This window comes from Cervus elaphus, chromosome 20 (genome assembly GCF_910594005.1).
Source record: "Cervus elaphus chromosome 20, mCerEla1.1, whole genome shotgun sequence".
Classification (NCBI taxonomy): Eukaryota; Metazoa; Chordata; class Mammalia; order Artiodactyla; family Cervidae; genus Cervus; species Cervus elaphus.
Window position 1 is genome coordinate 98,203,569 of NC_057834.1, and position 16,829 is coordinate 98,220,397.

General features: G+C 42.9%; 1 protein-coding gene across 1 annotated transcript in view; it reads left to right on the plus strand.

Annotated features, from left to right (window-relative positions):
- The window catches only part of WLS (Wnt ligand secretion mediator), a 113,810-nt gene that overhangs the window by 71,733 nt on the left and 25,248 nt on the right, over positions 1-16,829 (plus strand). Inside the window, exons 4-9 of the mRNA XM_043878752.1 lie at positions 4,108-4,269; positions 5,199-5,335; positions 10,503-10,671; positions 12,628-12,725; positions 13,084-13,147; positions 15,453-15,596. Coding sequence (XP_043734687.1) covers positions 4,108-4,269; positions 5,199-5,335; positions 10,503-10,671; positions 12,628-12,725; positions 13,084-13,147; positions 15,453-15,596 — 774 coding nt within the window. The remainder of the gene's footprint in view (positions 1-4,107; positions 4,270-5,198; positions 5,336-10,502; positions 10,672-12,627; positions 12,726-13,083; positions 13,148-15,452; positions 15,597-16,829) is intronic.

The following is a 16,829-nucleotide window of genomic DNA, read 5'->3' on the forward strand; positions in this document are numbered from 1 at the left end:
TGCACCCTACACATAAGCATCTTTTGGGACACCTGGTTATTGTTAAGTCTCTCTTTCCCTAGGGTTCCTAGACCAGAGCTACAGAAAGTGTGGCCTAAGAATTAACAGCATCAGCATCACCTGGTAGCTTGTAGGAAATGCAGATTTCCAGATTTCACACTCCAAACACAACAATCAAAATTTCAGCGTGTTCAGACCAAGGAACCTGTGTTAACAGGATTTCAATGCCTTCTCTTAAGCTTGATAAAGTTTGAAAGTTACTTCAGTAGATCCTTTCCTTAATGATCAAATGTAGGGTTCCCCCCACCCCAAATTCATCCAGAATTGTTTTGAGTAGGCCCTTGGGGGTTATCTATAGGTGAAAAGGAATGGTAGAGAGGAACTGGAGGGAGCAGAAGAGAGATATGTGATATTTCTAGATCTTTGTATGCAGTGGAGGAAATTAATTAAAACCTTTCTAACTATTGCTGCAAGTTGATTGCGTCATTCAAGGGTAAGACTGGTTGGATGTTTAAAGCTAAAGGATATAAAGCTTTTGGATATGGAATTTCATTCTCAGAAAAAGGGAAAAGTCATTTCTCACCTTACTTAAACTCTTAGAGGGCACAAGAAGCAGAGTCAGGGGAGGTTGTTAGGAAGCCTGCAACTGCTTCTTAATGACAGTTGCTTAATTATCTTTAGGATGATCCCTTTCAAGAAAGATACTAAACCTTGAAAAGTGTGAAGGAAATGAATCATGAAATCTATGCTTTTTGATTGCAGTGAAATTTAGACTTGAGTCTGAAGATTAAATGAGAAATTGCTTTAAAGCTTTTTAGTCCCTGGTGGATTGTGAAGTTTAAAAAAAAAAAAAAAAGTCAAGTTGCCACCTGCTGTAATTTGTCCTAATTAGCCAGTCTCATGCTGGATTTAGGGGAGGGCTGAGGGGGCTGGGGAAAGCAAAAGAAGGGAGAGAGAGCAGGAAATCTTTCTTTCTAAGTGCCCTAAATACCGTCAGAGTCAGAACCTCAATGCATAAAGGAAAGTCCCCAGCAGGATATGGTGAATTTGTCTGAGACAGGTAGGACAGGCCAGGATCCCAGGACCCTGTGTGTCTCTCTAATCTGTTGGATTTAAGTACATTTGTCTCATGTGGTGGTGCTACCTTCTGTGTAGGGACAAGGGAGTGGAAGACAGGGGACCGAAGACCCATGAAGGGGCATTAGAAGGAACTCAAGAGATCACATAAGTAAACCTTCTTGCTTTACTTAGGGGGCTTCCCTGGTGGCTCAGATAGTAAAGAATCTGCCTGCAATACAGGAAACCCAGATTTGACCCCTGGGTTGGGAAGATCCCCTGGAAAAGGGAATAGCTACTCACTCCAGTATTTTTGCCTGGAGAATCCCATGGAGAGAGGAGCCTGGCGGGCTACAGTCCATGGAATCGCAAAGTGTTGGACATGACTGAACACGCTTTACTTAGAAAGAAAGTTAAGACCAAATGAGGTGGATGACCTTCCCCAGGTACCGAGTAAGGGGTGAGGTCAGGACTAGAATTTGAACCTCTTGACTTGAAGTTCAGTGCCTGCCTTCTTGGCTTGAAGGTCATGGCACAGCATTCCTTTCTTTCTGCTGCATTCACGTGTCCTCCTCCCTATCAGAGCTGGAGGCTGGACTTGGAAGTCCTCAATCCAATTCTGCCACAACTTTTGGGACCTTGGGTGAGACACGTAATGAAGGCAGTGGCATTAGTAAATAAGTTTTTTTGCCTTCAAGCTCTCAACTTCTGTAAATAAGCTTATTGGAAACACATCAGAATATCCACTTTTTGCTGTTACAAGAGCAGGTAATCAGCCTCCTTAGTTCAGTTTCATCTGAGGCTGAATTAGAGCCTATACTGTATTTTCAGCCGTTTTGCGGAGTCCTTCCTGCCTTGATTTATAAGTAGAAGAGAAGGGAACAGAGGAGAGAAAGATCTATACAGGAAGACTTATCCGACTTGCAGCTGAGGTTTGGAAAAGAAGGATTCTTTCTACAGAAGAATTTTTAAAACTTCAAATGCCATGTCTAATCAACTGGTCATTCTGATAAGAGCCCCTAAGACCTTAGAAAATGACAAACGATCATGACTGATCAGTGATGTCTACCATGAGTAGGAAAGGAAAGAGGGAAGCCCATGAGCCAGGTCTGTACCTGCTCTAGCTCTGTTTTTGTCATTTGTGTCTTCTCTCCCTGTATGCAGGTCTGTTTATTGCACTCTTAAGCTCTGACTGTCTAGTAAATCGCTCCCCCACCCCCAAGATCACAGAAGGAACAGACTCCTTGTTATCTTTCTTTCTCCTCTGGACTTTTTGCTCTGAAGATTTACAAAAGCTTTTGGAGGCCCTGAGAATTCAAGCTCAGGAATACCAAATTCCATCCCTCCATCACTTCATCAGAAGGTACCAGGCAAACATTAAAGCTGAAATACAAACCCAGCATGAAGGCAGACACTTGTCTGGTTCATTGGGAAAGAGTCCTCAGTTGCTGAAGCTCCTGCTTCTCCATGCCCATACTTGAGAGCTTCCCCCACCCCTCAGCTAGGCCACAAAGCTTTGTGTCCTGTGGGGCTGGAACAGAATCTTGTTTTCAAAAGCAAGCTGTGCCCCTACTCACCAGTCTTCCCCTGCCTTGTGCTGGGTGGTACCTCTTAAATTGCTTGGCAGGAAGTCCAGGAGGCCTTCCTAGCTGTTGTTGTTCAGTTGCCAGTTGTGTCCAACTCTTTGCGACCCCATGGACTGCAGCATGCCAGGCTTCCCTGTCCCTCACCATCTCCTGGAGTTTGCCCAAGTTCATTTCCACTGAATTGGTGATGCCATCCAACCATTTCATCCTTTGTCGCCCTCTTCTCCTTCTGCCTTCAATTTTTCCCAGCATCAGGGTCTTTTCCAGTGAATCGACTGTTTGCATCACATGGCCAAAGTATTGGAGCTTCAGCTTCAGCCTCAGTCCTTGCAATGAATATTCAGGGTTGATTTCCTTTAAGACTGACTGGTTTGATCTTCTTGCAGTCCAAGGGACTCTCAAGAGTCTTCTCCAGCACCACAATTTTTCAGTGCTCTGCCTTCTTTATGGTCCAACTCTCACATCCATACATGACTACTGGAAAATCTGTTTCCTTGACTATATAGATTTTTGTCGGCAAAGTGATATCTTTACTTTTTAACACACTGTCTAGGGTTGTCATGACTTTCCTGCACAGAAGCAATTGTCTTCTAATTTCATGGCTTCAGTCACCATCTACAGTGATTGTAGAACCCGAGAAGAAGAAATCTGTCACTGCTTCCCCCTTTTCCCCTTTTATTTGCCATGAAGTGATAGGACTGATGCCATGATCTTAGATTTTTTTAATATTGAGTTTTAAGCCAGCTTTAAAAGATAAAAAGGACTTCCTAGAAACTGTGCTAAATGTTTATTTAATTTCTGCTCCCTTCTGCCATTTTGTCTCTTGGGCAGTTAGAAAGATTTAAAGGCAGAAAATTCCAAGAGGTCATCTCTATCAACCTAATCTCCTTATTCCACTCATCCCTTTGTATCTTCTCCAAATTCCAAGGCTCCTTGAGTTGCTTCTTCTATTTTTTTTTGGGTCAAATCAATAAAAAGTAGATATTTCCTGCTTCATGTAGCATCTCCTACAGGCCAAAACTATGTAAACAAGTGATCATGATACAAGAATGTGATGAACATTAGCAAGGACTTCCTCCTGAACATTTAAGGAGTTGACTGTTCCACAAAGCCATACAGTATCTGATAGTACGCTGCCAATTAAAAGTTCTTATATAGCCCTTATAGACCAGGCTAGTCTGATCTGAGGCTGTAATAAGGATTGAAGAGCTGAGAAAGGTGTTGAAATAGAAGAAATCCCTGCTTGTTACCTGAGATTTCTGGTTCCACCTCAAATGTGGCTGGGTTTTATTTTGGGGAGGGAGGGTGGCAGCTTATATAAACCCATGTACCCTATTGTGTGTACCTCTGATGTATACATTTAAGCCTTAGCTTTTAGAATTGGTGATATGAGTCAAAGGCAAGACACTTCAGACAGTTTATTGGAAATGGTGACCTTGCCTCAAACCCTCTACTCTTCTTTCAGACCCTAGAACATGAGGGCCGTTACTATGAATGTGATGTCCTTCCTTTCATGGAAATTGGGTCCGTGGCTCATAAGTATTACCTTCTAAATATCCGGCTGCCTGTGAATGAGAAGAAGAAAATCAACGTTGGGATTGGAGAGATAAAGGATATTCGGCTGGTGGTAAGTGAATCTGATTGATCACAGTAGTGGTATAGGTTCTTACCATTTTGTCTCTTTAGTAGGGGAAAAAGTAAAATGTGGAGTAGATTTTTTAAACCTAATTTAGGTTTTTTTAAATCTAAAAAGCAACTGCATATTTATTGTAGAAAATTAGAAGCACAAATAAACACATAGTAGAACATGAAAGTTATCTGTAATATCCTACCATCTTGAGAAACAACCATTTCGAGGTTTTGTTATTATCTCCTTCTTGATTTTTTTCTGTGTGTGTAATGTATATATGTGTGTGTGTGTGTGTGTGTGTGTGTGTGTATGAATATATTTAAAATTGTTCCCTTCTAGAGAAGGAAATGGCAACCCACTCCAGTATTCTTGCCTGGAAAATTCCATGGACAGAAGAGCCCAGTGGGCTACAGTCCATGGGGTCACAAAGAGACACAACTGAGAGACTGAGCTCAATCCTTCTCTTAAAAAAGGGGGGGCGGGGAATCATATTCAACTGACTCTTCCATTCTTTGCTTTTTAAAATTTAATGGTATATTATAAATATAATGTAAATATACTTTGCGGTACTGCTTAGCTTTCCACAGGGTTTATTCACCTTATATATACCAGTGCCATCATTTGGGGCCTCTAAGATAGCTCCAATTTTTCAATGAAAACCTTGGAGAAAAACCTTTGATCATGTTCCTAATCATTCCCTTAGGATAAAGTGAGTCTATCTTCATGCCTTTTGATTTAGTTTTCTACAGTGCCTGAGGAGGAGTTGAGGGGAGTGTGAGGACATTACCTGCTGTGAATGTTAAAGCTCTTGATCTTGGAAGTTCAGCAATAAAGATCTCCACTTACTGCTCTTCAAAATGCATCTGCTGGTAGAAAATAACACCCAGATATATTGACCTTCAAAATTATGATTGGTCTCTATCTAGGGAATTCACCAAAATGGAGGCTTCACCAAGGTGTGGTTTGCCATGAAGACCTTCCTTACACCCAGCATCTTCATCATTATGGTGTGGTATTGGAGGAGGATCACCATGATGTCCCGACCCCCAGTGCTCCTGGAAAAGTAAGAGCTGATTTTGAAGCACTCTTAAGAAACACTGGCACAGCCTGCCGTGGACCTGTTGCTGGGAGTCTAGTTCAAGTGGTCAGTGTGTTATTTGGACTGGAGATTTGACTCCTTTTTCTCCTTCAGCTTTTACCTGCAAGTTATTGTTAAATCCTAAGGGTTCTACTGCCCTCATATTTCCAGCTGTCTGTTCTCTCTTTGCTTTCTCACGTTCTGTATCAGATACATTTCTCTGATACAGTGGATGAACAGCATTGTTGCTCACTAATCCCAGCGCCTCTCAGCACCTCTCAGCAAGGATGATTTTCCTGTAGAGATAGCCCCTTCTCTCCCACATTATTGACTTTTTGCTTTAGGTTGGGTTATTCCCATTAATATACAAACACACTCTTCCATCCCCTTTCTTAGTTAGAACTCTTTGTACTTCCCCTCAAAGCTACTGCATCATTTTTCGGCTCATCTTTACAACAAAATTCCTCAAAAATCTTGTGTATATATCTTCTCCTGTTTTTTCTTGAGCCCCTTCCACCCCTTATTAAAATTGTTCTTAATAGGATCACCAATGACCCCCACCTTCCAAATCCAATCCTCATTCCTCAGTCCTCACTTTTCTTGACTCATTGTCAGCATTTAGGTCACATCCACTATATCACCTAAATCAAATCCCTTATGATTATACAATGGAAGTGAAAAATAGATTCAAGGGAACAGATCTGATAGACAGAGTGCCTGAAGAATTATGGACGGAGGTTCGTGACACTGTACAGGAGGCAGGGATCAAGATCATCCCTAAGGTAAAGAAGTGCAAAAAGGCGAAATGGTTGTCTAAGGAGGTCTTAAAAGTAACTGAGAAAAGAAGAGAAGTGAAAGGCAAAGGAAAAAAGGAAAGCTATACCCATCTGAGTGAAGAGTTCCAAAGAATAGAAACGAGAGATAAGAAAGCCTTCCTCAGCGATCAATGCAAAGAAATAGAGGAAAACAACAGAATGGGAAAGACTAGAGATCTCTTCAAGAAAATTAGAGATATGAAGGGAATATTTCATGCAAAGATGGGCACAATAAAGGACAGAAATGGTATGGACCTAACAGAAGCAGAAGATATTAAGAAGAGGTGGCAAGATTACACAGAAGAATTATACAAAAAAGATCTTTATGACCCAGATAACCACGATGGTGTGATCACTCATCTAGAGCAAGATATCCTGAAGTATGAAGTCAAGTGGGCCTTAGGAAGCATCACTACGAACTAAGCTAGTGGAGGCGATGGAATTCCAGTTGAGCTATTTCAAATCCTAAAAGATGATGCTCTGAAAGTGCTGCACTCAATATGTCAGCAAATTTGGAAAACTCGGCAGTGGCCATAGGACTGGAAAAGGTCAGTTTTCATTCCAATCCCAAAGAAAGGCAATGCCAAAGAATGTTCAAAGTACCGCACAGTTGCTCATCTCACATGCTAGCAAAGTAATGCTCAAAATTCTCCAAGCCAGGCTTCAACAATACATGAACCATGAACTTCCAGATGTTCAAGTTGGATTTAGAAAAGGCCAGGGAACCAGAGATCAAATTGCCAACATCCATTGGATCATTGAAAAAGCAAGAGAGTTCCAGAAAAACATCTACTTCTGCTTTATTGACTATGCTAAAACCTTTGACTGTGTAGATCACAGCAAACTGTAAAAGATTATTAAAGAGATAGGAATACCAGACCACCTTACCTGCCTCCTGAGAAATCTGTATGCATGTGAGGAAGCAACAGCTAGAATTGGACATGGAACAATAGACTAATTCAAAATCAGGAAAGGCTTATGTCAAGGCTGTATATTGTCTCCCTGCTTATTTAACTTCTATGCAGAGTACATCATATGAAATGCTGGGCTGGATGAAGCACAAGCTGGAATCAAGATTGCTGGGAGAAATATCAATAACCTCAGATATGCATAAGATATGTCTTTATGGCAGGAGGCAAAGAAGAACTAAAGAGCCTCTTGATGAAAGTGAAAGAGGAGAGTGAAAAAGCCGGCTTAAAACTCAACATTCAGAAAAGTAAGATCATGGCATCTGGTCCCATCACTTCATGGAAAGTAGATGGGGAAACAATGGAAACAATGACCGACTTTATTTTTGGGGGCTCCAAAATCACTGCAGATGGTGACTGCAGCCATGAAAGTAAAAGACACTTACTCCTTGGAAGAAAAGCTATGACCAACCTAGAGAGCATATTAAAAAGCAGAGACATTACTTAGCCAACATACGTCTGTCTAGTCAAAGCTATTGTTTCTTCATTCGTCATGTATGGATGTGAGAGTTGGACTATAAAGAAAGCTGACTGCCAAAGAATTGACAGTTTTGAACTGTGGTGTTGAAGAAGACTCTTGAGAGTCCCTTGGATTGCAAGGAGATCCAAACAGTCAATCCTAAAGGAAATCAGTCCTGAATATTCACTGGAAGGACTGATGCTGAAGCTGAAACTCCAATACTTTAGCCACCTGATGGGAAGAGCTGACTCCTTGGAAAAGACCCTGATGCTGGGAAGGACTGAAGGCGAGAGGAGAAGGGACTGACAGAGGATGAGATGGTTGGATGGCATCACTGACTCGATGGACATGAGTTTGAGCAAGCTCTGGGAGTTGGTGATGGACAGGGGGTCCTGGTGTGCTGCAGTCCATGGGGTCACAAAGTTGGACACGACTGAGCAACTGAACTGAAGTGTCAGCATTTGGCATGGCTGATCACTCCCTTTTTTTCGTAGAGCCTCCTCCACATTCTCACGGTTATTCACTCCTTTGCTGACTGTCACTCAGTCTCCATGGCTGTTTCCAGTCATCTTTCCAACCTCTTAAGCTTCTGAGCTGAGGCCCGGTCTTTGTGTTGCAGGAAGGGGGACCCCTTCCAGGGCCCGAAACTGGGCTTTTGTCTAACCCTTGGAAATGAATTGTCCGAGGAGACACATCTCTTGCTTTGCCAGTACATGTGTCTCCTCGGACAATTCATTTCCAAGTTTTAAGACAAGAGCCCAGTTTCGGGCCCTGGAAGGGATCCTGCTTCCTGCAACATTTGGACCTCTTCTCTTTACTACCTACATTTGTTTCCCCAGTGATCTCATCTAGTCTTGTGCTCTTAAAAACCATCTGTACTCTGATGCTCTTCATGTACATGGTCAACCTCAGCTACTCCCAACTCTGGACTCTAGTATTCCACCCGTTTACTTAAACACCTTCATTTACATAGAAATGCACCACATACAAAGAAAAACACTTGTTTTCCTCCCACTTCAAACTTGCTCCTCTTTGGGGCATCTTCATCTTAGGAAGTAGCAACTCTGTCCTTTCAACTGCTTAGGAGCAGCTGAGCAGACATGTAGGAGGCATCCTTTACTCCACTTTTATTCACACCTCTCTTCCAACATGCCAGGAAATTCTCACCATTTCCTTATCTACCACTCTGATCTAACCCTGATTTCTCGTTTCTCACCTGGATTATTGAAATAGCCTCTTAACTGCACCTCTTATTCCCATCATTTTATTTCCTGCAGTCTATTCACACAGCAGCCTGGCTTTTTCTTTTAAGTAGAAATTGGATCACTTCGCTACTCTGTTCAAAGCTGTCTGTTGGCTTTTCATTTCCTTTACTCTGGCCTATAAACCTTCAGTGATCCGGCCCTTCACCACCTCTAATTTTATCTCCTGTTCTCTTCACCACGGGCCATCCACCTTGATGGTGCTCAGACATGACCAGCATGCACTCCCTTTAGGGCCTTTGCACTTGCTGTCCTCTTCATCTGAAATGCTCCTTCCTAGATACCTCTGTGGCTCAGCGCCTCATTTCCTTCAGCCCTAGTATAATTTCCGTCTTACAGGCTTTCTCCCATCTACCTTATTTAAATTGCCTCCCATCACTCTCCATTCTCCCACTTGGCTCTTTTAATACTTCTTCATAATACTTATTCTCTATTTATTATCATTCCATCTCTACCCCTCTGCTCACCCCATCTGAATACAAGCATCACTAGAGCAGGATCATTGCCTACTTTGTTTACTTCTATATCCCCAGCATCTAGAATAGTGACTGGTACACAGTAGGAGCTCAATAAATATGAATTTGTTGAGTGAATGAATGAAATGATGATGCTCTATTTTTAAACCTTCTTATTGGATCCTCAGTCCTTTCAGGATAAATTTCAAATTCTCTAATAATGTATGCAAGTTTCTTTACCAGCTCAGCCTTTATATATATATATATATTTCTCTGGTCTCATGGCCTGTCATTTCCTGATATGTCCCATATTCAGACCCCCAAATGCTTCAGGCTCTTCTAGGCTCCATCCAGGCTTTTCCCTCTGTTTGGAATGCCCTTCCACCTCCCTAACCTTGACTTGCAACTAAGCTTAATTTCTGTCTCTGTCAAAGTAAGAAGTCCTGGTAGCAATCTGTTGTACTCATCTATCATATTGCTTATCACACTTTATCTGGTTCAGCTACTGAATAGCCATAACGGAAAGAACTGGTCCTATTCATTTAGGTATCTATAGCCCTAACAAAATGCCTGACACATGACTTGTGGGTATGAATGAAAGTATGGATAAATCAGTAACAAAATAAATGAAATTTTGATAGGGAAGTGGCCATTAATGGGAGAAAAGCAAAATAAAAATGAAACAAGCAGCTAAAATAATTTGTATTTCATATTCTTTGGAGTCATGTGTTATTGAAATTAAAATGCTTGTATGATTCATGTTTGCTGAGGATATCATAATAATGAGTGTTCTTAATGATCAGGTTAATGATACCCTGAATAGGTAAGAGAGGATAATTATTGGTATATTCAATGAGGTCTGTGTAAGAAGGCAAGGGAGGGTGAAAACATTTAGGAAGCACTTAATCTGAGGTGGCACCAAGATAAAGTTCAGAGCATTCAGGTTAGGTTCAATTACTGTGTAGAGGGATTAATGTAACAGTCCTTCATTCTGCAGTGGTGCCAATGAAAGAAGACATTTAGCGTCTCCATGTAGATACTCGTTGTAATGAGAGCAAAGAAACTGATCACATGGCTTCAGTGCCTATATGGAGCACCTCATATCCCAAAACTGAGTTTTGATTTTTAAATAAAAAATGTTTTGCCTTCCAGATAAATAAAATAGTTTTCCTGATATTTTTCTCACCATCAGAGTCATCTTTGCCCTTGGGATTTCCATGACGTTTATCAACATCCCAGTGGAGTGGTTTTCCATTGGGTTTGACTGGACCTGGATGCTGCTGTTTGGTGATATCCGACAGGGCATCTTCTATGCGATGCTTCTGTCCTTCTGGATCATCTTCTGTGGTGAGCACATGATGGTAAGTGCATCCTGGGCAAGGAGCAGTGGTGAGGCAGAATAAACTAGTGGTTATAGAAGTGGGCTCAAGAGCCCTGGAGTCAGACTCATGGTTCAGCTTCCTGCGTCACCGCTTATCAACTAGCTGGCATGTGACTTAATTGCTCTGAATCTCAGGTTCCTCATCTATAAAATGGGTTTTAAAGGCTAATGGGTAGGTTTTTTGTGAGGTTTAGATGAGATAATGTGAGTAAATATTTAGCATAAAGTAGATGCACAAACATTAATGATTATCAGCATTTCCTGTCCTTTGACTTCAGCTCTGCTTGTCCCCAGGACCAAGGTGACCACCAGAGAATGTGGGCCAGGCATTTTCCAGCTGGCAGTGGGTTCAGGTGGCCTAGTAACCCCTGTTACCCTAAATGCTGACCTCTCTGGTTTCAGTTTGCACAGACACCAAATCATATTTCAAGAGGGATTGATGATACTGTGGATAAAAATAAGAATGGTGCAGCCATCACGCTGTGGCTAGGATGATGTGCCAGTTGGAGCCTGGTCCTTGTGTTAGGCACATGAGCCTCATAGTAGCACGGACTATTTTTAAATTCCATCATGGTTTGATCACGGCTTGTGAAGCCTTGCAGCCCTTCCAGGAGAATAGTGAGAGGAGAGAGAGGCTTTTTCTTACAGCTGGGTGGCACTGGGGGTCCTCCAGCAAGCTGCACTGACCACGAGCCCTCGTCAGCATGGACGGGAATGGAGGGGACTGTCTGTTTTCCTAACTGAAAGAAATCTCTTACACTTGACATATCTTAATGCTTTCGAGTCTTTATTTTGTCCTCTGGGAACTACCCCACCTTAAAAAAGACCGGTGATAAGTCACATCGCAATTTAAATCTGAAAGAGTTACTTTATGGATGACAGAACTTCTACTACCTAAAGTATGTAAGGGAGCAAAATTTGCTACCACAAACCAAAATATCTCTTTGACGCATGAATTATTTCTAGCTGAAAACAATCAAGGATCAAAAGACTGGAAAGAGGGCTTCCCTGGTGACTCAGTAGTAAAGAATCCGCTTGCCAATGCAGGAGACACGGATTCGATCTCTGATGCGGGAAGATCCCACATGCCTTGGAACAACTGACCCTGTGTGCCGCGCAACTATTGAGCCTGTGCTCTAGAGCCCTGGAACCATACTACTGAGCCCAAATGCCCTAGAGCCCATGCTCCGCAAAGGAGAAGCTGCTGCAATGAGAAGCCCACACATCACAGCTAGAGAGTGGCCTCTGCTCGCCGCAACTGAGCAACGCCCCAGCAGAAATGAAGACCCAGTAGAGCAAAAAAAAAAAAAAAAAGGGAGAAACGTTGACCTTCCCCTTAACTGCCTAAAAGAATTTCGGTAGATGACCTGTTACCCTGAATAGAGCTATCACCAGAGATATCTGCAAAGAATATGGGCTGGGTGGTGGAGGAAAACTTGTCAAGGCAGGGCCTTAAAGATCAGCTTACTGCCTGTCCCATTGTCTCAGCATGGCCCAGCAAACATTTGTTTACCAAATGTTTGCTTTTCTATCTCCATGTGAATTGCCTTCTTCCCCTTTGAAGTCCCAAACCACTACTCCCAACATCTTCTGTCCTTAGCTGAAGACGGTATTAGGTATTAGGTCTGGTGATTAGGTCAAAGTATTTATGAAAGCAAAACAACAAATGGATCAGTTATTTAGATAATTTCTGGAAGATGTTGAGAAAGAATTGGTAAGAGTCTGTGCTGTAATTTTTTAAAATAATCAAAAACTATGTGCAATTTAGAGAAATTTTTTCCATTTGTTAGCACTATGTTGTTGGTTTTTTTTTAACCTATATCATGATTTGATACACAGCAGATAGGCAGCAAGGATTGTTGGGTGACTGACTCACCTGTAGAATTGCTTTGCTTTCCCCTATCTTTTTCTCATTTCTCAACTTGGTTTTCCTCAGGACCAGCATGAGCGGAATCACATAGCAGGGTATTGGAAGCAAGTCGGACCAATTGCTGTTGGCTCTTTCTGCCTTTTCATATTTGACATGTGTGAGAGGTAAGCAGGGGGCCTGTGGAACTCTGGACTGAAATGCATGTCACCAGGTTCACCCTCAGCTCTTTAGAACAAGTATCTGAAAAGGCGGAGGAGGTGATTGGCAGCCTGTAGGATGAAAGCAAGGACATGACCACATCCTCAGGTTAGCACTGGGATTAAGAGACAGAGCTCTCTAGAGATACAAAATATTTGAGCTAATCACATTCTTCAAACTCTGTTTCTCTCTACATCCTCTGCGACTTAGTCTGAATACAGACACCACCCCTCTGGCTGAAAAGCTGAGAGTGTGTAGAAAGGAAAGCTCCCCTTCGCCCTGTATTAATTGTGTCTTGCCTTTCCGTCTCATTTCTCTTTGTAGAGGGGTACAACTCACGAATCCCTTCTACAGTATCTGGACTACAGATGTCGGAACAGAACTGGCTGTATCCTTCCTTGATGGGCTCAGGGTTTTATTTCTTCCCGTAGCTGCCTGGTCCCCAAGGTCATTTTCTAAGTCTCACTGATGCTCTCTCCATGTGTGCTCAGCCGGGGCTTTGATCTTCAGACCAATGATAACAGCACAATTAGGGCAAATAATGAGGAGAATTAATGCTTGCTTTCAAGCCTGGGTGAGAGCAGGCAAAACGAGGAGGTTGCAGCAAGTCCACACAGCCCAGGGATCGGAGTGGCTAGTCTTGCCGCTGCCTGTCTAAATGCTCTATTATGTACTTGTTTACCACAGACTGAAGCATGACTGCTTTTTCCCTGCAGCCACGGAGGTTCATCTCAGGGCCCCCATTACTGACATCATCTGTGTGCCAGACTTCTTACAGTGACCTTGGTGTGCTGGCATCCCATGCCTCTGCTATTCATTTCCAAGACCAAGTGGAGATAAGGCTAAGGTGATTAGTTCCAGAAGAGTCACCCAGGCTTCTGGTTGGTTGGCATAAACTCTCTGAGTCATCTTCATGAAGCAGAAGTGACAATCTTAGCTTATCCCTTTTAGGATGCTGGATTTAAACATTTTATCTTTCTCAATAATATGTTAAATGCTTCAGGAAAAAAAGACTGTCCTAGGGAGAGGAGAGAAAGGCTTGAGTTGTATTCTTTCTTGATGGATAATTAATATCTTGTCATATGCTGATAAATAAGCTTTGTCCAGCCATGGTCTTTATATTGGCTTCTTGGTACCACAAAAACTTTGCAAGTAAACTAGATCAAAGTATCATTGCTTTAAAGATGAGAGAATTGAGCTCCCCATTTCTGCCATCCCACCACCAAAAAAAATTAGCTGTACCACCTGAGGACTGTTTATGATCCTTAGTCTGCTTCAACCCCTTCATTTTTTAGAAATGCTGGAGGTCCAAGGAGGCAAGTAATTGGTTAAGTTTTGCAGCAACTAACTCTTTTCCCATCATTCAAAGGCACCATTGATTTTAGGAAAGGAGTGTAGTAGTAGTTAATCGCTCAATCTTGTCCAACTCTTTGTAACCCCATAGACCATAGCCCGCCAGGCTCCTCTGTCCATGGAATTTTCCAGGCAAGAATACTGGAGTGGGCTGCCATTTCCTTCTCCAAGGAAAGAAAGCGAAACTGCATTAAATCTATTATTTAGTGAAATATGGGGCTTCCTTGGTGGCTCAGACGGTAAATAATCTGCCTGCATTGCAGGAGACCCGGATTCCACCGTGGGTTGGGAAGATTCCCTGGAGAAAGGAATGGCTACCCACTCCAGTATTCTTGCCAGGAGAATTCCATGGGCAGAGAAGCTTGGTGGGGTACAATCCATGAGGTCGCAAAGAGTTGGACACAACTGAGTGACTAACACTTTCACTTTAGTGAAGTGTAAATGCTGAGTTCACCCTTGTTTAATTTTTTTCTTTAAATATGCTACTTGGCCTGGAGTTATAGCAGAAAAAAGTTGGAGTCTGGTCATCTGCCTCCCAAGTCAGATCACTCCACCCCAAGCTTTGCTAATTGTCAGATTAAGTTTTGAAGATCAACCTCAGAGTATATTGCCCCCACCCTCAACTCCCACCTTGGCCATGTGTCCTCTGCTCCCTATTCCATCTGACAAGATTTTTCTTGTGTTGAGAGAAGATTGCAACAGAACTTCATCTTGAAGGTTTCACTTCAATACCTTCAACCTCATGCCTAGCATCCCTTATAGCAGCAGTTGCTGCTATTGTATCCAACCCACACTCCATGCTCTCCAAATTCCAGGGTACCTCAACCTCTTAATAAAAATCTGGATACTAGGCCAATGGTTCGCAAACATGGTTATACTTGGTTTCCTAGCCCTTGGAAAATCTGATTCTGTAGATCTGCAGTGGGACCTAGGCACCTGTATCTTTACTTTTGTGGTGATTTTAATACAGCTTTCTACTTGATCAATATTTTACAACCAATATCCAATATTTTAGTGCTTTTCCAACTTACTGTGCATATGACTCTCCCTAGGACCTTGTTAAAAGGCAGATTCTGATTTGGTAGGTCTAGGGTGGACCCTAGAGTCTGTATATCTAAAAGCAAGGTTCTGTCCCTCTTGTTATCCAGCTTAGAAAGCTATTTGGAACTATTGGTACTTTTATGTCAGGGAACCTCTCTAATGTTGATATTAGAATGCCAGGTTTTAATATTTTACCCTCCTGAAAATTGCCTACATATTTGGAGACAGAGAGTGTCACCCTTGAGTGAAGTGCTTGAGTCCTTGGCGAGCTGACTGTTTCCTTGACTGGACACCATCAGATGGCCTTCATCATAGTGGCTGGGATCTGCCTCTGCCTCTACTTCCTGTTTCTGTGCTTCATGGTCTTTCAGGTTTTTCGGAACATCAGCGGGAAGCAGTCTAGCCTGCCAGCCATGAGCAAAGTCCGGAGGCTACACTATGAGGTGAGCAGGAAACAGAAGGGAAGCGGGCAGGGCACAACCTTTAAAAGAATGATATGGCCATAGGACACGACTGAAACTGTTAGAAGCAACTACGCCCAGGATGGCAGAAGATTTGGCTTCCAGTAGACCTTGGGCCTCATTATACACTAATTGTAATACATTAGTATAAGCCAAATGACATACCCACCAGCTCCATGACAGTTCTGAGGCTAACGCATAAAAAGCCAAAAAGTGGGTGGTGGCCCAATCCCTGGAAATCATTCCCCCTGCCCCCAAATAATTGGAATAATCCTCCCACTCTCTAGCTTATGAATTTACCTAGTCCATAAAAACTAACCACACCATATTTCAGCACCTCTCACCTTCTGTGAGACTCCATATGTCTGTGGAGTGTGTTTTTCTCTAAATAAATCCATTTCTTGTCTATCACTTTGTCTCCGAAATCTTTTGAGGCAAAGCAAGAACCTCAACTCACCAGCAACATATTGGTGAAGCCAGCCAGGAGGATTGGGTAAACCTCAGCCTCTGGCCTCCATTATGCTCAAGAGGCACTACCTTACTTCCTGCCATTACTTGCCCACTCTCTCCCTTACTCTGTCTCTTTTGCTTTCTTACTCTGTCACCTTTTAGACTTAGCCTCTCACCTCCCTTGCCCTTGAGAGGTGCTGCCTTACTCTGCTGGAAATGGGGAAAGAGAGATCTGCCAGGCGTTTTCAAACCTTGCCACTTGGTCTTCCACTTTTTACTGTTATGTATGCACAGGGCATGTCAGGGAAACTCTCCAGCCATCCTCAATGGCATCCTCGGATGGGAACCGAGCCATATGATGTTTGCCCTTTGGGTTTACCTTATCCACCATACAAGTAACTGTTAACAGGTGAAATTGTGTAAAAATATGAAATACAGCCTTAGAGTTTGTACCATGGGCTGCAGTCCCGTCGGGAGCTCCCTCGAGTAGTAGGTCATTTGTGCCCTTTACCCCTGGGTGTTGGCAGGGCGGGGGTTGGTCCTGCTCCGCTTGGTGGTAGCCCTCACCCTCCTGGTGTTGGCTGGCCTCCTCTAGGGTCCACATGACCCCACCCTGCCCTTGTAGGGCAAGGCAGGAGACTCGAGCTGGGTTGTTGCCCACATGGCTATGCCCCTGGGGCGGCATGCTGTGGCAATGGCCTGCATTTGCTGTGCTTGACACCCCCGGGGTCCTGTGATTAGGAATGTCCCTCCGGTGTCCTGGGG